This window comes from Canis lupus, chromosome 17 (assembly GCF_011100685.1).
Source record: "Canis lupus familiaris isolate Mischka breed German Shepherd chromosome 17, alternate assembly UU_Cfam_GSD_1.0, whole genome shotgun sequence".
NCBI lineage: Eukaryota > Metazoa > Chordata > Mammalia > Carnivora > Canidae > Canis > Canis lupus.
Window position 1 is genome coordinate 38245804 of NC_049238.1, and position 18081 is coordinate 38263884.

An 18081-nucleotide genomic window follows, 5' to 3' on the forward strand; every position below is an offset into this window, starting at 1 on the left:
AAGCAGCTCACCTTTCCCCTTTGCACAAGCCCAAAACATGGAGTCATCTTGACGCCTTTCTTTCTCTCCCGTGCCCCCCAGCCAATCTCTTAATAAATTCCACTGGCTGTCCCTTCAAAGACATCCCAAAGCCAGCCACTTACTCTTTCCATGGCTGATGCTTTGGTCCCGGTCACCAGCATCTCCTGCCTGGATTCTCCTAATCCATTTCTCTGCCTCTGCCTTTGTCCCTCTGAGACTTTTTGTAATCCAGTGGCCAAGATCTTTCTTTAAAAATTGGGAAAAATTTAGGGGGGCACCTGGGTGGCTCAGTTGGTTAAGCATCTGACTTTGGCTCAGGTCATGATCCCAGGGTCCTGGGATAGAGTCCCTCAGCAGGGAGTCTGCCTCTCCCTCTCCTTCTGTCCTTCCTCCTCCCCCCATGTGTGCTCTCTTTCTGTCACTCTCTGAAATAAGTAAGTAAAATCTTTAAAACAAAAACAAAAACAAAAACAAAAATTGGGTTATGTCATCTCTTTGCTCATTACCTGCCAGTGGCTCCCATCTCATGTGAAAGAACACTAAGAGCCTTTGCACCCGCTCACCCATCTGTAGACAATTGTGCTGGACCCTGTGACTTCCCTGACCTCACTGTGCTGCCCTGACAGCCTCCCAGGCCTGACCCTTCAGGGTCTTTCCTGGTCATTTGGCCCCACTCATCACCGTGAGAATATCTCTCTCCCCCTCGGGGCTTTGCTCAAATATCACCTTCACAGTGAGACCTGCTCTGATGAACCACTTAACCTATGCCCCTCAGCCCAGCTGTCTTGTCCTCCACGCCTGCTCTCCTTTCCTCCCTATCACTCATTACTTTCCAACCCATTATATACTTTCCTGATTTAGTTTATTGTCATTTTCCCCAACTGGTATGGAATCTCCACATCTGAATATTATTTTTATTTGTTTATTTATTTCTTGCTAGGTTCCCAGCACTTAGAACTCTGTCAGGCACACATGTGTTAAACAAATATTTGCTAAAAGCACAAATAATTGAATTTAAAAAGGAATTTTTTTCCTTGCATTGTTGGTCTTTTTCTTCTTGGTATACAAGGGACTCAGATGCTTTTGTCATTTGTATTGCAAATATTTTCTCAGTTTGTTCTTTGCCTTTTGATTTTGAGTATTTTGATTTTGTGTAATTTTTTCCATGCAGAAATTTTTATTATTATGTAGGCAATGTATTATTATTTTTTTTAATTTATAGTTTCCAGATATTAGGTCATACTTAGAGAAGCTCCCTTTCCTATGGGGAATATATAGATAGATAGATGATAGATAGATAAATAGATAGATAGATAGATAGATAGATAGATACACACACATATACATACACACATATATATACACATACATATACACACACACACACGCACATATATATATGGTGATAAAATATACACCTAACATAAAAGGTACATTTCACCCATTTTTTTTAAAAGATTTTATTTATTTATTCATGAGAGACACAGAGAAAGAGGCAGAGGGAGAAGCAGGTACCTCACGGGAGCCTGATGTGGGACTCAATCTCAGGACCCCAGGATCACAACCTGAGCTGAAGGCAGACGCTCAACCACAGAGCCACCCAGGTACCCAATTTCACCCATTTTTAAGTGTATAGTTCAGTGGCAGTAAGTACAATCACACTGTTGTGCCTCCCATCCCCTCTCCTCCTAGCCGTGGGCAGCCAACATTCTACCCTCTGCCTCTGCAGGTTTGGCTACTCTAGGTACCTCATAGAAGCAAAATATATATTTAATGTTTGGAAATAAATGAACACATTCCGGCATGGTGCTTGGTCCAAACATTCTTGAGATATTTCAATATGCACACCTGCTCTGATCTTCCTCCAGCCCTCACGCCCACCACTCCCACACCCACTCCAGTTATGTTTATCACCAGCAGAGATTTACTAGTCTGCCCAGAGACTTCCAAGAATTCCGCATCCTCCTCTGCTGCTTCTCAAAGTGTGACCCACATAGCACCAGCGACCCAACCTTCACATGACCTGGATAAAAATACAGATTTTTGGAGTTTGCTTCAGACCTGGTGACCCTCCATCCAGACCTGGTGGAACTGAGGAATCAGCATTTTACCGAAGTGCTCAAATACAAGGCACTCTTTCAGAGCTAAGGATCAGTGGTGAATGGCTGCTTGATCTAGAAAAGGCACCCCCTGAAAACAAGTGGGGGTCTGCATCCCCACTCAGCCTTTAGCTACTGGTCCCCTCTGTGAAATGGGAGTAAGATTTCCTATGTCACTGAGATGAAATGAGATTGAAGGGAGATACCATCTGTGGCTGTGTTTTGTAAACTCAGAAGAATATACACATGTAAGGGCTGTTAGCATTATCTTGGAGCCTCCCAATCCTGTTTCTGCAGCATCAGAATCAGGGCTCCTCCCCAGGCCAAGGAATGACAAAAACATCCCTTCAGGTTGACTTCATGCTGGGGGTGGGGCACGGTACTGGGCCAGGCAAATCTCCAAGCAAGGGCAGCAAAACAGGTGTCAGCTCCTTGTCTTTTATGTTAATAGTTGAAAGGGGCACTTTATTAACCTGAAAAAAAAATTTTTTTTAGTTCACTCATGTTTGTACCTTGTGAAAGGAACGTAATTACTCTCTTTTTATAGATGATAAAACTGAAGGGGTTTTTTGGTTTGGTTTGGTTTGGTTTGGTTTTTAAAGATTTGTTTATTTATTCATGAGAGACACAGAGAGAGAGGCAGAGACACAGGCAGAGGGAGAAGCAGGCTCCATGCAGGAAGCCCAATGTGGGACTCGATCCCAGGACCCCAGGGTCACGGCCTGAGCCAAGGTACCCCCAAAAGTGAAGGCTTTTATGGAAGTGAGATTTCATGGAAGAAAGAAGCCTAACTCCAAATCCTGTTACCTTTGACCAAATTGCCTGAGCCCTTGGTTTCCGCAGCTATCAAATAGGGTTGACAGCTGTATTAAGTGATGCTTATAGTAGGTTTGTAATAGGGTAAGATCTGTGCTGTGCCTGACATGGGCTGGCACACCCAGTGGCACTATGTGCTTTCTCGCTTATGTTGAGGTACTTCAGGGGGCTCTAAAAAATGCAAGAGGAATAAAGACGGCCGGGATGGCTGCTGGTGTGCAGCCGTGTTCTGCCCCAGGAGTAAACTGAACCAGGACCTGGGAATCTTCTTCTGCGAATATTAGAATGTTGCTGAGCAAAGCAGGTTTCTCCTGAATCTATTAATTAAACACAGCTATTGCACTAGGGCCAAAGTAGGGACTGGGAAATGTATGAGGGTGGCCCAAAGCCAGTGTGGAGTTCCCACAGTCCTGCTGTCTTCCCAAAGACAACTCCCTCTGGTAAAGAGTAGAATTCAGTGGGCAAAGCCATCCTGAGGAATGTCAATCAGGCAACTTCACCTGACATCACCAGGTACTGAGAGCTTCCTTGGCTGAAGGTGGATTCACAACCCTGCAGGGAGCCTGAAGCTTCTAGAGGCAAGAGCCAGGAGAGCTGCTGCAGAAAGTGCCCGGAGGTCAGGCCTGGGGCCACTTCATTGCTGGGCTTCCCATTGGAAAGCCCTTCCTCCTTCCTACCCCCTACATTCCTTCAATATTTATTGAGCCTCTACTGTATGCCAGGTTCCAGGAGCAACAAAAATAAATAAAACACTCTCGGAGATAAATAAAACCGTAATAATTCTAAAGACCAATAAAAATACAAATTAAAAAGTTCTAGCAATGATTGAGCTTCTCTGATGGGCCCTAGGTGTTTGGCCTTACAGCACCCCTCTGAGAGACGTGGGAACTCACAGGACTTGGGAACTCTCGCAGGAAAGGCAAACTGTTAGGGACAGGGGATTGTCAAGACAGGCTTTTCCAAGGAGACAATAACTCAGCATGGGGGTGGAGGGGGTGTTTCTAGCAGACAGAAAGAAACAGCAAGTGCACAGGCACAGAGGTGGGCAGTGTGCGCCTGGGGAAGGCGGGGACCCGGGGTGGGAAGGGTCGTGTGCAGGTGGAGGGCCACGGAGCCAGGTTAGGCAGGAGATGAGGAATAATGACCTGTGCCTTCAAATCGCTGGGGGGGTGGGGGGGGGGGGGGGGGGGGGGGGGGGGGGGGATATGGGGAGGACCTGCAGGAGGTGCTCCTGAGTGCCTGCGGTGGGGACAGCAACGGCCCAGTCAGAAAGAGATTGCTGAGGGGGGCTCTCTGGACTTCAGCGGTCTTGCCCAGACACAGCTCAGGGTCACCATGAAGCCTCCCCGTGGGACTGTGTGGCCAGCGTCTCAAGTGTGGCGTGTTGGGGTCTTCAGTCATCCTGGTCACTGGAGCCAGTCCCTCCCTATGCTCTCCTGCCCTCACCCAGCGGCCCAGAACCCCGGTCTGCCCATGACCCCTCCCAGGGAGCCCTAGGGCATGTCCCCTCCCAGGAAGCCCTCTGGCATGTCTCTGTGGTCCATTTCAGATCTTAAGCACAGGGAGTCACAGCCCTCATGAGTCTGATGGGGGTTATGACCTCCTGAACACCTCAGACTTAGAATCCAGAGGGAGCTCTGCATCTGTCCATCTTGGTTGAGTGATTGTTCCCCCAATGGGTGGTCAATCCAGGAAACTTGGACATTAGGGAGCAAGACAGCTATCATACTGACTGAAGGGCTTTCCATCATTTGTTTAGAATAAAAATGGCATGCAACATTCTAAAAATGACTGGGCCATTGGGGCTAGAATCAGATAAATCTAGGATTCAAATTCTGGCTTTACCATGTGTGCCTCCCGAGTGTCACTTAACTTCCCTGAACCTCTGTTTCTTCACCGTTATGTGAGGACAAAATAATGTGTGTGATGTGTGCAGCACAGAGCCTGCTCCCTAAAGGGTGGCTATTGTTAGGAATGTTTTCACCTAACCTAAATCATTTTGTGGAAATAACATGTGTTAAAACTGTCTAGGGGCTCCTTGATCAGCAGGGAGTCTCCGCCTCCCTTCCCTCCCTACCTCCCTCCCCTCCTCCCTTCCCTCCCTCCTTCCTTTCCCCTTCCCTCCCTTCCTTTCCCTCCTTTCCTACCTTCCTTCGTGTTTTTCTTTCTTGCTGAAAGATGCAATGATAACAAGGATATTATGAATTAGATATGCTTACAAATGGCTAGCAGTAGTCTAAAGAGGTGCATCTTTCTTTTTTTTCTCCCTTCCTTCCCTTCCCTCCCTTCCTCATTTCCTCCTGTTTTTAATGTCTGTGATGGGAAATTTCAAATGCACACAAAAGTGGAGAGAATAGGACAATGGACTTCTGAGCATCCATCATCAGCTACAGCTTTTATTCTGTCACTGATCTTGTTTTACTTATTCCCTTGTTCTTATAAAACTGCTTTGTTACAGCATTTTTTTAAAAAGATTTTATTTATTTAATTGAGAGAGAGAACACACAACCAGGGAGGAGGGGCAGAAGGCAAGGGAGAAGGAGACTCCCTGCTGATCAAGGAACCCCCTCCCACCTTTCAGGGTTTGATCCCAGGTCTCTGGGATCATGATCTGAGCCCAAGGCATATGCTCAACCGCTCAACGGACTGAGCTACCCAGGTGCCCTCGTTATAGCATTTTAAAGTAAACTTCAAATAAATAAATAAATAAATAAACTCTTCTGTAAATATTTCAAAATGAAATCTCTCTAACATAACCACAATGCGACCATGGCACCTAACACATGATTCCTTAATATTAAAGATACACCTGTTTAGAAAGCAGCTTGGTAATACACACTGAGAATATATCCATACACTTTGACACAGTAATATCGTTTCTTTTTCTACCTAATTCCAGAAAAAAAGATTATTTTGTAGAGAAAAATACATAACTGGAAACAACTTGAATGTCTAACATTAGTAATTATGGTATGTTCGTGCAAGGATATTTATAAAGTTTTAAGGTTGAGAAGCAATGCTTATAGTTAGTACAATGAAGACCAAGCAGGATTTAAAATTATGTATTCAGTAATGAGATTTGTAAAAATGTCTATAAAAGGTCTCTCTGAACACTGACTTTATCTCAGATGCTGTGCAAATTTACTCAGAAGGTAGGAGTTAATTAATTAATTAATGCCTCTTACAGGTGAGCACATTGCTGTTCAGAGACATGAAATAACTTTCCAGAATACCCTTCAGCTGCACAGAGTAAACTCAGAGGTGAATTGAGATTTGTCTGGCTCAACAGCCCAAGGATCTAACCATTATCCGCCGCCCTGGGCATCAAAATGTTAACAGTAGTTGTCACTGACTGAGCAGTGGGATTAGAGGTGATTTCTTTTTCTCCTTCACACCTTTCTTCACTTTGCAACATTTTCTACTGAAGGTATTAATTTTATGTTAGAAAAAAATATGTTCAGATTACATATTTAAAATTGTATATTTAAAAGTTAAGACCGAACATGTTTGGAACATGTGCTAGATAATGGGCTAACTTGGGCAATGTGCATAAAAACTCCTATAAGTTGATAAGGAAAAAGATAATTCAGGACAAAAGATGTGACTCGGAAGCCCAATGGCTAATGATATAAAACAGATCCTGTATCTCACTAGTGGCCAAGTAATTGCAAATTAAAGGCATGATGAGATACCATTTACTATTCATTAGATTGGCAAAAATAAAAAAGATTGCTAATATCCATACGCTGGTGAGGAGATGGGAATAAGGGGCTGGGAGGAAGGGGACCGTTCTGGTGATATCTGTTAACACCATACACCCCACCCCCCCAGCACAAACCCAGCACTTGTGAGACTCTGTCTTACAGGAAAAATAAAAGCATCATTTGTAAGGATATATGTTCAGGAATTGTTATTGCTGCATAATTTGTAGGAAGCGAATTGGAAAAGCATGACTGCCCCCCAATAAGGAAGCAGTTTAATAAATCAAGATCCATCAATTCAATAGAATATCGGGCAGCCATTAAAAATAACTAGACCCATAAATAATGACTTGAGAGAAAAGGAAGACGCAGAGTATTGTGTAGACCCTCATTACTCAGGTATGGTCTCCTGTCCAGCACCGCACACCTGAGAGCTTGTTGCAAATGCAGAATCTTGCCCTCACCCAAGGCCAACCAACTCCCAATTTCCATTTTAACAAGATCCCCTAGGGAAGCACTGATGTATAAGGTGATTCCAATGGGAAAGCCTTCTCATGTGTTGTGGCAAAAATGGATAGTCATCCATCCAAATAATCCTCTCCTTCTATTCTAACTTCTCATTTTTTGCTGGACATATGGCCACCCAGGATATAGGTAGATCTCCCAGCCTGCCTTGCAGTTTGATGGGACCATGAGCTGAACTCTGGCCAAGAGGACAGGATTGGAAGTGAAGAATATCATTTCTGCCTTGTGGCCCTAAAAGGGAATACACCTGTATTTCTCTGGGTATTTCTCACTTTCTGCTAACAGGAAAATGTCAATACCTGAATGAGTCACTGTCTTAGCTTGGGGGCTACCATTACAAAATATCACGGGCCAGGGGGCTTCAGCAACAGAAATTTATTTTCCCATACTTCTGGAGGCTGGAAGTCTGAGATCCAAGTCTGACAGAGGTGGTCTCTAGAGCGGCTTCTCTTCCTGGTTTGCAGATGCCTGCCTTCCCTGCTATGTCTGTCCTCTCATGGCTTTTCCTTAGAGTGTGTGTGTGTCTGTGTGTGTGCGTGTATGCTGAGAGAGAGAGAGAGAGAGAGAGAGAGAGAGAGAGAGAGCTCTCTTCCTCTTCCTCTTTTCCGAAGGCTGCCAATCTCAGGGTCACACTCTTATGACTTCATTTGACCTTAATTACTTCCTAAAGGCCCTATCTCCAAATACAGTTACATGAGAGGTTAGGGCTTCTACCTATGAATTTGGAGAGGGACACAATTTAGTCTACAGCAGCCACCTTCGACCCAGAGATGGGGGCCACAGCAGTGATGCGCCGCCCTGCTCATTGGCCTCCCTTTGAACTCTTAGACCGGGGAGAAGCTAGTATGTTGTTCAAGCCACGGCTCTTCAGCTCTTTGTTCGGTGGCTTCCCTGGCTTCCTCACCGCTCACACAGGGATATGTTTACAAAAGCTCCACTGACCAAGAAGGAAAGTATAAAATGATGCCCTGGAAATGGTTGCACTGATCATTAAGGGGTGGGGGCCGTGAGCAAACTAAGCATGAGGGAAAGTGACCCAGCAGCATTTTACAATCACACTCAACGTGTAGACAACTACGGGAAGCATGATTTTTCCCACTTTGTAAGAAAATGTCTAAAACAGCAAGAACCTTTTCAGCACGGCTCTTCGTTGTAATGAGATGTTACCCAAATTCCAGGCTCCATGCACCAGCTTTCCCTTCCCCCTCCTTCTGCAAGTGGTGCCACGGCGGGGATGCCGTCCCAGGGCTGGCCAGCGAACAAGGTGACACCTTTGCAGGGTTTTATTTTCAGTTCTCCCAGGGCCACGGGGTGGGGGGGGGGGGGTAGGGGGCTTCCTTGGGAGAGGGAGGATTGCCACGGCACCCCCGAAGGGGCTCCTGCCCATCCTACTGGTAAAATGGCATCAAGGGGCCCCATCGGTTCAAGATGGGGAACTTGACTTTGTGGTGATAAGGACAGAGACAGCCAGGCAGTAGAAAGTAGCCTTTGCCCACGTCCGCCGCAGGCTGGCGCTCAGGCTCCAGGAGGCATGGAAAGCCGGTGCTCTGGCGGCCCCGGTTGGGATCACCTTGGGCCAGGTACAGGGGGTGGCAAGCGGGGTACACGGAACGGCAGATACTGGTGAACCTGCATTCGTCCTCTGCTGCGGTCCCATGGTCCTGCGGGGGGAAGAAGCCGGGCTGCCCCAGGTCTCTGGCGGTCATGTGGAGTGTTCTGAAGGCGGGGTACCCATCCTCTAGCTTGGGCTTGGAGCTGGGGATGGGCCTATACAATTCTTTGTCCCGGAGTTGGGCATCCAGCTTCACCTGCTGTGAAATAAATCACATGCATGGAGGGCTGAGAGAGGTGAGAGGTGAAGCTTCCTTGGCCTCATCCGAGACAGAGCACACTTCTCTTTATTTAAAAAAAAAAATTAGGGGATCCCTGGGTGGCTCAGCGGTTTTAGCACCTGCCTTTGGCCCAGAGCGTGATCCTGGAGTCCCGGGATCGAGACCCACGTCTGGCTCCTGGCATGGAGCCCGCTTCTCCCTCTGCCTGTGTCTCTGCCTCTCTCTCTCTGTGTCTTTCATGAATAAATAAATAAATAAATAAAGTCTTTAAATAAATAAATAAAAAAAAATTTAATTGGTTTTCGAATGGTGATATATATACTATGACCCAGGGAAATACTGAAATAATAGAAAAGGGTTTCTAGTGAAAAAGAAGTCTCTTTCTCAACCCTCCTCCACACTCCCCAGTTTGTACACAAATGATGCGTGTTATAATCTCGCTCTGCATTTTGTTTCCACTAAATAATATATTCCAGAAATTGTTCCATGTTTGTAGAGATTTTCTTCTTATTTTCAATGGAGTTATCTGGAGATAGAAAAGGATTTTTTGAACGAGGCTTAAGAAGAACACCTGATAAAGGGAAAGATGGCAACAGCTGACTATGTTAAAGTGAAAATTTCCATTCACGGAAAGAGTGTTGCCACATGTATAACTGACAAATGGAACATGTCCAGAATATTTAAAGAACTCCTACAAATTAAGAAGAAAAAGACAAGCATCCCAATTAAAAAAAAAATGTGCAAAAGACATGATATCTCACAGAACAATAAATACCCGTAAGCATACAAAAAGATGCTGAACCTCATTAATAAGCAGTGAAATGAGAATTATGAGCACAAGAAAAATATTATTTCAAACCCACCAAATGAGTCAAAATTGGAAAGGCTTTTAATACCGAGTTGGCAGCAAGGTTGGAGAACTACAGAACAGGCTGCCTCTACTGCATCGACACAGCCACTTTGACAAATAGGGATGTTCCCTGTGACAGACAATTGCCCTTCCTGGGGCGGTGGACTCCTGAGCCTTGGGCTGTGCAACCTGCCTGTGGCATGGGGCAGTGGGAGCAGCAGCAGGAAAGTAAAAACTCTGATGTCCAACAGGAGAGGGGACAAATGTATGGTGGCACATTCATGCAATGTGATACTACACAGCAGAAAATGAATAATGTATTATGTGTAATATAATGTTCAGCAAAAATTAAAAGTCACAGAAAAGTACAAATAGTATGATCCAGTATATAATAGAGCTCAAAGGCAAACTTCAATATTTGTTTAAAGAGATACATACTTACAGATTTAAGTGATTTTTTTAAAAGACACACAAGGGAATGATTAATGCAAAAGTCAGTATAGTGGCTACCTCTGGAGGTGGGAAAAGGGAGGGGCCACAGCAGCTCTAGAGGACTTCTTTTTTTTTTTAAGATTTTATTTATTTATTCATGAGAGACACAGAGAGAGAGGGGGGCAGAGACACAGGCGGAGGGAGAAGCAGGCTCCATGCAGGAGCCCAACGTAGGACTCGATCCTGGGATTCCTGGATCATGCCCTGAGCCAAAGGCAGACACCCAACTGCTGAGCCACCCAGGGGTGCCCTCTAGGGGACTTCTAATGTGCTGTTTTCAGCTGGCTGATAATGAGTATACTAGTGTTTGTTTTGTCAACGTTATTTAAACTGTGAATGTATATTATTTACCTCTCATGTGCATGACTTAGCGTTGATGTACATTTTAAAACCTATACCCAAAGCATACCCATAAAAGACTTCTTTAGATCTCCTGGCAACAGATATTGTTCTAAATCAGTGCCCCCAATATCCACACATAATAAAAATGAAGTAAAGATAATTTCAGTGGGCCACTGAACAGAAGATAAGATTGGGTGACTTCTTACCTCTTGTGGTGTGACCCTGGAGTATTTGTCCTTCCCGTAGGGTTGATAGTCAACCATGTAGGAGCTTTGGTATATGTCTAAATCCACAGGGGCCTGCAGGACAAGGGAGAGTATAAGATAGGAGATCCCATCCTGCTATTCTTCCACTCAAAGGCATTCAACGGCTTCTCATTGTCTATAGGACCAAGACCGAGTTTTGGGACTGGCATTCGGAGCCTTTATCATCTGGCTTCTACTGACCTTTACCATCTTGCCCTGCTTGGCTCCCCTCCATGCCTTCTGTTCTCCAACCTCACTACTTTCCACTTTTCACAGGTGCACATGTTCTTATCTCCTGCTGGAAATGCTAGTTGTATTCCTCAAGGCCTGGCAAACTCCTACATAGCCTCCAAAACCCGGATGGAATTTCTCCCCCAAAACAGCTATCCCACACTTTTATTCCTTACCACCGCCCAAATTGAACTCTTTCTCCTCTGCTTTTGTAGTACATTTAGCATCTCTCATTACAGCACTTACTATGGTAATTGTAATTGATTAAATGAAGTATACTAGATTAGGACCTAATCTTTTTCATCTCTGCAGCCTCAAAGCCTAGCATGGAGCCTGACACACTGAGGGTGCTAATAAATGCATGCTGAATACATAAATGAACTCCCAGAAAGTTGTAAATCCTTACTTTCCTCTGCCTATTTTTTAAAAAATATTTTATTTATTTATTCATGAGAAACACACACAGAGAGAGGCAGAAACATAAGCAGAGGCAGAAGCAAGCTCCATGCAGGGAGCCCAATGTGGGACTCGATCCAGGGGCCTCCAGGATCATGCCCTGAGCCAAAGGCAGATGCTTAACGGCTGAGCCACCCCGGCATCCCTCCTCACACACATACACACCATTCCAGAATGACGACCAGAAGGAGCCCCAAGATGCCAGGGCCTGTTTGCTAAAGATGCTCAATGTTGAGGTGGTCACAGGGGACAGAAATCCACAATACTCACCTGTCTGGGGTACACCGCACCTGCCATAGCAGATAACCTAGACACAGACAAGTTGGTTAGCCCTGCTTCTGCCACAGGTCTCTTATCAGGAAAGAGATGGAAAACTGCCATCATCCCCAAAGCTGTGCCACCAAGCACAACCACCCCAATCCTCCTAGCGCCACCCTGCACATTACACAGTCATCCAAGGGTTAATGGCAGCAGCAAGGATAAATGGGCAGGTGGACAGGGGTCCTGGGACAAAGGGGCAGAAGGCCCAGCAGGAATCAGAGCTGATGAGAGCATCAGATTCACCTCTCAAGCAGGGCAGTTAGTGTGCTGGTAAAATCTTTCACAACCACTTTTTTTTTTTTTTTTTTTTTTTTTTTTTAGGAAAATGAATAAACACTGGTTGATAGCATTTACCAATTCCTGAGGTGTAAATGCTCTGACCATGGCCCATTTCAAGCCATCAGCATAATGTCACTAATGCCCAGTCACAAAGATAAACACAGAACGGGCTCCCAGAGCCAGGATGGTCCCACCAAATCAGGGCTCTGGTCTGGCCTGAGGAAGCAGGCTGCAGACCCAGGACTTAGAGGCACCCTGCCTGATTCAGAAACACAAATCATGTTTTCTAGCAGGGATTGGGGATAACCAGGTTGAAGAAAGTTGCAGGGCTCTGCATTCCCAGTTGAGCAATAGCAGCAGATAGGTCCAATCCTGCCCCTTGCTGCCCCCAGCCCTGAAGTCCTAGTGGGGAGCCTTATAGCTGGGCACAGGGGAGCAATCTGAGCTCATCCTATCCAGTGTGCACAGACCCCTAGGTTCTTGATGGGTACTCTGCTTCTGTCCCGTGGAACAGGTCCCTGAGCCTTACTCCATTCAGTGGGCTATGGCTCAGCACGGTGGTTTTGCCAGACCTCAAATAGTCCCCGTGTCCCATCATTTTTGTGCACAAACAGCTCCTTTCCTGGGGCTGGGGGCCAGCTTCAGTGCAAACAGCACCTACCACTCCTTCTCTCCGGGGGACGACGATGCTCCTGCCCCTGCAACTCCAGGTGCCCCTGCTGCATGAAGAGCGCTGCCACTGTGTCCTACTGCCACACCTGTCTTTGAGATGAACCCCCACCTATGTAATGCAGGTTGCTTTGGTCATAGTCCCTGGTCATTGTGATGGGTGATTGGCTAACCTCTTGGGTGTCAATTCCTCTGTTCCTGGCTCACCCTCCCACGGCAAGCCGCTGGTGTTCCAGAAGGCCTGATCCCATGTGAACTCTGACAGCAGCATTAGAAGGTACCGGGGAGACCCCGGCTACCCAATACTCTACAGAATCAGTCTTTTCCAGGAGAGGGAGGTAAACAGAACCCCACATGGCTTTTGACATCAGATCGTGTGCGAATCCATCCACTGCATACCATGGCCCCTCCAGGGTGCTGTTGCCTGAAAAGCTGGCTTGTCCCTCCTCCGTCAAAATTTCACCCTCTTTCACACCTTTAGGCTGGCTGTGATCCAAAAAAGAAAAAATAAGCATTGTTGAGAATATGGAGAAGTTGGATCCTTCGTGTGTTGCTGGTGGGAATGGAAATTAGTGCAGCACTATGGTAGACAGTATGGTGGTTCCTCAAAAACTTACATATTAACATAGAATTACCGTACGATCTTGCAATTCCTCCTTTGAGTGTGTGACCCAAAGAATTGAAAGAAGGGTCTCGGGCAGCCTGGGTGGCTCAGCGATTTAGCGCCGCCTTCAGCCCAGGGCCTGATCCTGGAGACCTGGGATCAAGTCCCACATCCCTGCATGGAGCCTGCTTCTCCCTCTGCCTCTTTTTGTCTCTGTGTCTCTGTGTCTCTCTCTTTAAAAAAAAGATTTTATTTATTTATTCATCACACACACACACACACACACACACACACACACAGAGGCAGAGACACAGGCAGAGGGCAAAGCAGGCTCCATGCAGGGAGCCCAACGTGGGACTCGATTCTGGGTTTCCAGAATCAGGCCCTGGGCTGAAGGTGGCACTAAACCACTGAGCCACCCGGGCTGCCCTGTTTTATGTATTTAAGACAATAAAAATTATTCATTCTCTTTAAGGGTCACCTCTTCCAGGAAGCTCTCCTTGTCTCTCACTAGATGCCACTAGATTCTTTTCGTTTATCCAACCAATATTTACTGAGCACTGTTTGGTGTCAGGCACTGTTCTGAACTGTGCAGATGCAACAAGTGAACAAAATAGATGGGAACCCCCTCGATTGCACAGAGTTTACATTCTGATGAGAGCAAAACACAGAGTAAACAAAATAATAATTGCTTAACTGCTCCTTTAGATCCAGCAAATTAAAAAAAATGAAGTGTGAGAGAATTAATGAGTGGCACTTCAGGGGGATCTGAGAAGGCCTCTCGGAGACAGTGGCATTAGAGAAGAGATCGGAAGCTTAAGAACCAGTCATGGAAAGATCTGGAGGATAGGGCTTCTCAGCACAGGTCAGCGAGTGACAGGAACAAAGTGGAATGAGAAGGGCCCAGGAGAGGAGTGGGTGAGGGCAAGAGGCCAAGAGCAAGGATGTTGTGAATCTCTGATTTTCCGCTTTCTGTAATGGCATGCCGGTTTCCTTTTGGAGAACTATTTTTCTTCCCTATCAGGATCATGTGGTTTGTGTGATACTGATTCTTCTCCAGCTCTAAATGGGTGTGCTGTCCCTAGAATATTCCATTTCCTAGGCCACCGTGATTGGTTCAAGGAGAGGCTCATGACCCAAGGTGGGCTGAGAAGCATCACCCCCAGCTCCTGGCAGAGTCTGTCTCTTTCTGAGACAGTGGGTACTAAGAACTGTGGGAACCCGGGAGCTGTCTGGGGCCATCTTTGCCACCAAGTGGAGAGAGCCTGGTCAAGAATAAAATCAGCACAGAAAAGAAGACCCAAGGGATGAAGGCAGAGAGTGACTGCATCATGAGGACACTAAGTCCCTGGATACAACATGCCTGAAGCCTAACTACATTTGGACTTTGCAGTTTACGTGAGCCATTGGGTTCCTTTTCCTGCTGAGGCCCGTTTTAGTTGAGTTTACGTAGCTAACAACTGAAGCAGTTCCAACAAATTCAAGGTTGGAGAGCTGAAGTAGTTAATCCCCCTAACAAACTGTAGTATCCTTCAGGTAAGGAACTTGGTCTTAGTCACCTTTTCATCCCATGGTGCACTGCTACTGACATGTAGGGATTTACAAAGTGCTTGTGTGAACAGAATACTGAAGAAAATAATAAAGAACAGAGTGAAGAACAGAAAGGCTGCAGAGGTGAAAGTGGAGGGGACAGCTGGGCCACAGCAAGGGATTTTTGTGCAAAGACATTTTCAGAAAAATATTACCAAGTTGATTTTGGAGTTCTGCCTTTAATCCTGATACTTGGGGGACGCCTGGGTGGCTCAGAGGTTAAGTGTCTGCTGCCTTCGGCTCAGGGCGTGATCTCGGGGGTCTGGGATCAGGTCTCACATGGGGCTCCAAGTGGGGAGCCTGCTTCTCCCTCTGCCTATGTCTCTGTCTCTCTCTGTGTGTCTCTCATGAATAAATAAACAAAATCTTAAAAAAAATAATAAACCCTGATACTTGCTATCTTCACACCCTTGGGCAAATCATGTAAGTTCAATAGAAGTCAGTGTGATCATCTGTGAAACAGGGGTGTAATCTCCACCGGAAATGAATGTAGAAAGTCAAATGGATGTGTCTGTGATGGTCCTTGGTGGTCCTTGGTATTCTTCATGTTAGGGTTCACCCACATTGTCTGAGTTTCTGCTCTCTGCCAGGCATTGTATAGGGCCTATAATCAGAGGAGTGAAGTAAGCCAGAAGAGGCCTCTGCCTTCATGAAGTTACAGTGTGATGATAGATCTTATGCAAGTGAGTCTTTAATTATAACTGTGACAATGCCATGGAAGAGAAGTGGGGTGAGGGGACCTGACCCAGTCTTGGAGGGAAGACTCGCGTCAAGTAGTGACTTTATAACTTAGTCCTAGGGAGGAAGAGGGATGCTCTAGCCTGCGTGAACACTCTAGAGCTAAGGGGAGCCTGGTCCTATGTGGAAGATGGAGGCTGCTCTGCTAGGCCACGTGTGGCTCCAGATGAGGCTAGGGGTGGGGGTGGGGGTGGTTCCTCCAGTGGGGTACAGGAGGATCAGTGGGTTTTATCCTGAAAATAGTGGGAAGTACTGGGGAGTTTAAGCAGAAGGATGAAGCAACTTATCAAAAACATCACTGGTGAACAATGGGCTGGGAGGAGGATGAGACAGGATCCTGGTGATTAGGCCACTGGCTGATGACAATGGTGGCTGGGACAGGTTGGAGGAGATGCAGTGATATGGAGAACAGGGGGTAGATTGGAGAGGAATTTTGGAAGTAAACTCTATAGAATTTCATCTTTATCAGGAATTGGCAAGGGCAAGACAGAGAGAGGTATTAGAGATGATTCTCAGATTTCTGAAATGAGCTGTTAGGGGTTGATCGCCCTTTGGTAAGGTAGGAAATGCCGGCAGAGGAGCCAGCCTGGGGGTAAGACCACTGACTGCATTTGTGCAGCCTGCGTGGCTTCCGAGTGGGGAAGCGGGGTGAACACTTGGGTAAGAGAATCTATAGCCCTGGGAAGAAAGCTCCAGACATTCTGGAACTGCTGGTGATATAGGCGGCATTTGAAGTGAACAGAGAGGGTCTGCCGCATTTTGGGGCGCATAGCCTCCCTCCCACGTGGCCCCGCAGTGCGAGGCTGCCCTGAAGAACTCTCTGCTGCCCTCCTTTAGGGCAGCAGGACGGGAAATCAGGCCACGGGAGTGAAGAGATGGAGAGGGGTCCAGTACTCAGTCTTCTCTCTGGTTTCCCGTGTTTGCCGATTTCACTGTGGTCAGGGTTTCTGCAGAATCTCTGGGCTTCAGAGTTAATGCAGCAGCATCAATGTGACAACCTGCAGGAGCTGGGCGGGGCCTCAGTTGGGCCACTTGAGGCCACGGGTCCATGGTGATAGGGGTTAGTTGGACAGTGAGGTAGTCGGGGCTGGGGTCCCCTACAAGGAAATATGGAGTCAGGACAGCTAAAAGAAAACTGCACTGACATCCTGCTCTGCAGCTTAGACAGGACCACACTGGCATCCTGCTTTGCAGCCTTTGCAGAAATGACTTCTGCAAACTGTCCTAAAATAAGACAATTAACCACCAAACCTTTTGTCAATATTACGGGCAAGGGGCAATTAAGACGTAAGCCCCCAGACATCAGCAAAAAAAGGACCATCAGCACACGGACGTTAACCTGACAGTTAGGCAGATATGTGACCAAAGCCCTGATTGGCACGACTCATCACACCCTGATTGCTTAAAAGAGTTCCTCAAAAGACCCCATAAAAACCCCCAAACTTAGAAACTCTGAGGGCAACCTACTCGGATCCCCTTCCCTCTCCTCGAGCTTTATAACCTTGCTCGATAAACTTTGCTTTGCTGCCCATCACTCCTTGTCTGGTCTTCATTCTTTGAAGCGGTGTGACCAAGAACCAGGGGTGCTAAGGCATCACGAATCCTGTAACGGTGGGCAGGTCCCCTCGGAGAGCCTGTATCCTCGTTTCTTCACTGAGAACTGAAGCACCGAGACTTCCTCCATCCACGCTACGACAGAGTTAGGGACTTTTGTAAGCTCACCCTGAAGCCTGGCAAAATCGCCATGTACCAACGTTTAAGTTTTCGTGGTATGACCCGTGTTCTTTCTCTGAAATAACACAGGTAAGTTTCTCATGGTCCTTGCTGTCTCCTTTAGCAGCACGCAAAAGGGATCTTTTCAACATTTGTCAGGGCTGAAAAATAAGCCAGAAAGCAAATCCTGTTGTTGTTTTTTTAAACCTAAATACAAGTGTTGGGTTCAAACCGTGTAGGGTAAGACAAATTAAATTGCACAAATGAAACTGACATGAGTTTTTTTTTTTTTTAAGATTTTATTTATTTATTCATGAGAGACACAGAGAGAGAGAGAGAGAGGCAGAAGGAGAAGCAGGCTCCATGCAGGGAGCTCAGTGCAGGACTCGATTCCGGAACTCCAGGATCATGCCCTGGGCCAAAGGCAGATGCTCAACCGCTGAGCCACCCAGGGATCCCGACATGAATGTATTTGCATGGTCAGGGTGAAGTAAACATTGTTTAAAAGCACACACAGGGCAGCCTGGCTGGCCCAGCGGTTTAGCGCCGTCTTCCAT

The 18081-nt window shown here is 46.4% G+C and overlaps 1 protein-coding gene across 4 annotated transcripts; it reads right to left on the bottom strand.

The window, feature by feature from the left end:
• Window positions 1-8470: 8470 nt before the first annotated feature.
• On the bottom strand, window positions 8471-13409 carry TEX37 (testis expressed 37). 4 transcript variants are annotated; one of them, XM_038561502.1, is made up of 4 exons: window positions 13279-13409; window positions 11881-11917; window positions 10885-10977; window positions 8471-8973 (listed from the first exon to the last, which is right to left on the bottom strand). In XM_038561502.1, exons 1-4 carry the CDS (start codon window positions 13392-13394, stop codon window positions 8551-8553), a joined length of 669 nt encoding a protein of 222 aa, XP_038417430.1. In that variant the 5' UTR covers window positions 13395-13409; the 3' UTR covers window positions 8471-8550. The 4 variants fall into 4 exon arrangements, with proteins under 4 accessions (XP_038417430.1, XP_038417432.1, XP_038417434.1 ...); XM_038561504.1 differs by lacking the exon at window positions 13279-13409 and adding an exon at window positions 13053-13165; XM_038561506.1 differs by lacking the exon at window positions 13279-13409 and adding an exon at window positions 12872-12994.
• Between the last annotated feature and the right edge of the window lie 4672 nt (window positions 13410-18081).

Bases quoted from the DNA above. Each gene is read 5' to 3' on its own strand.
- TEX37 (XM_038561502.1), bottom strand. From the start codon at position 13,394: ATGCTTATTTTTTCTTTTTTGGATCACAGCCAGCCTAAAGGTGTGAAA. The intron at 10,978-11,880 runs GTGAGTATTGTG...CTTGTCCTGCAG, and splicing joins GTGCGGTGTACCCCAGACAG to GCCCCTGTGGATTTAGACAT. The intron at 8,974-10,884 runs GTAAGAAGTCAC...TTTATTTCACAG, and splicing joins CCAGGGTCACACCACAAGAG to CAGGTGAAGCTGGATGCCCA.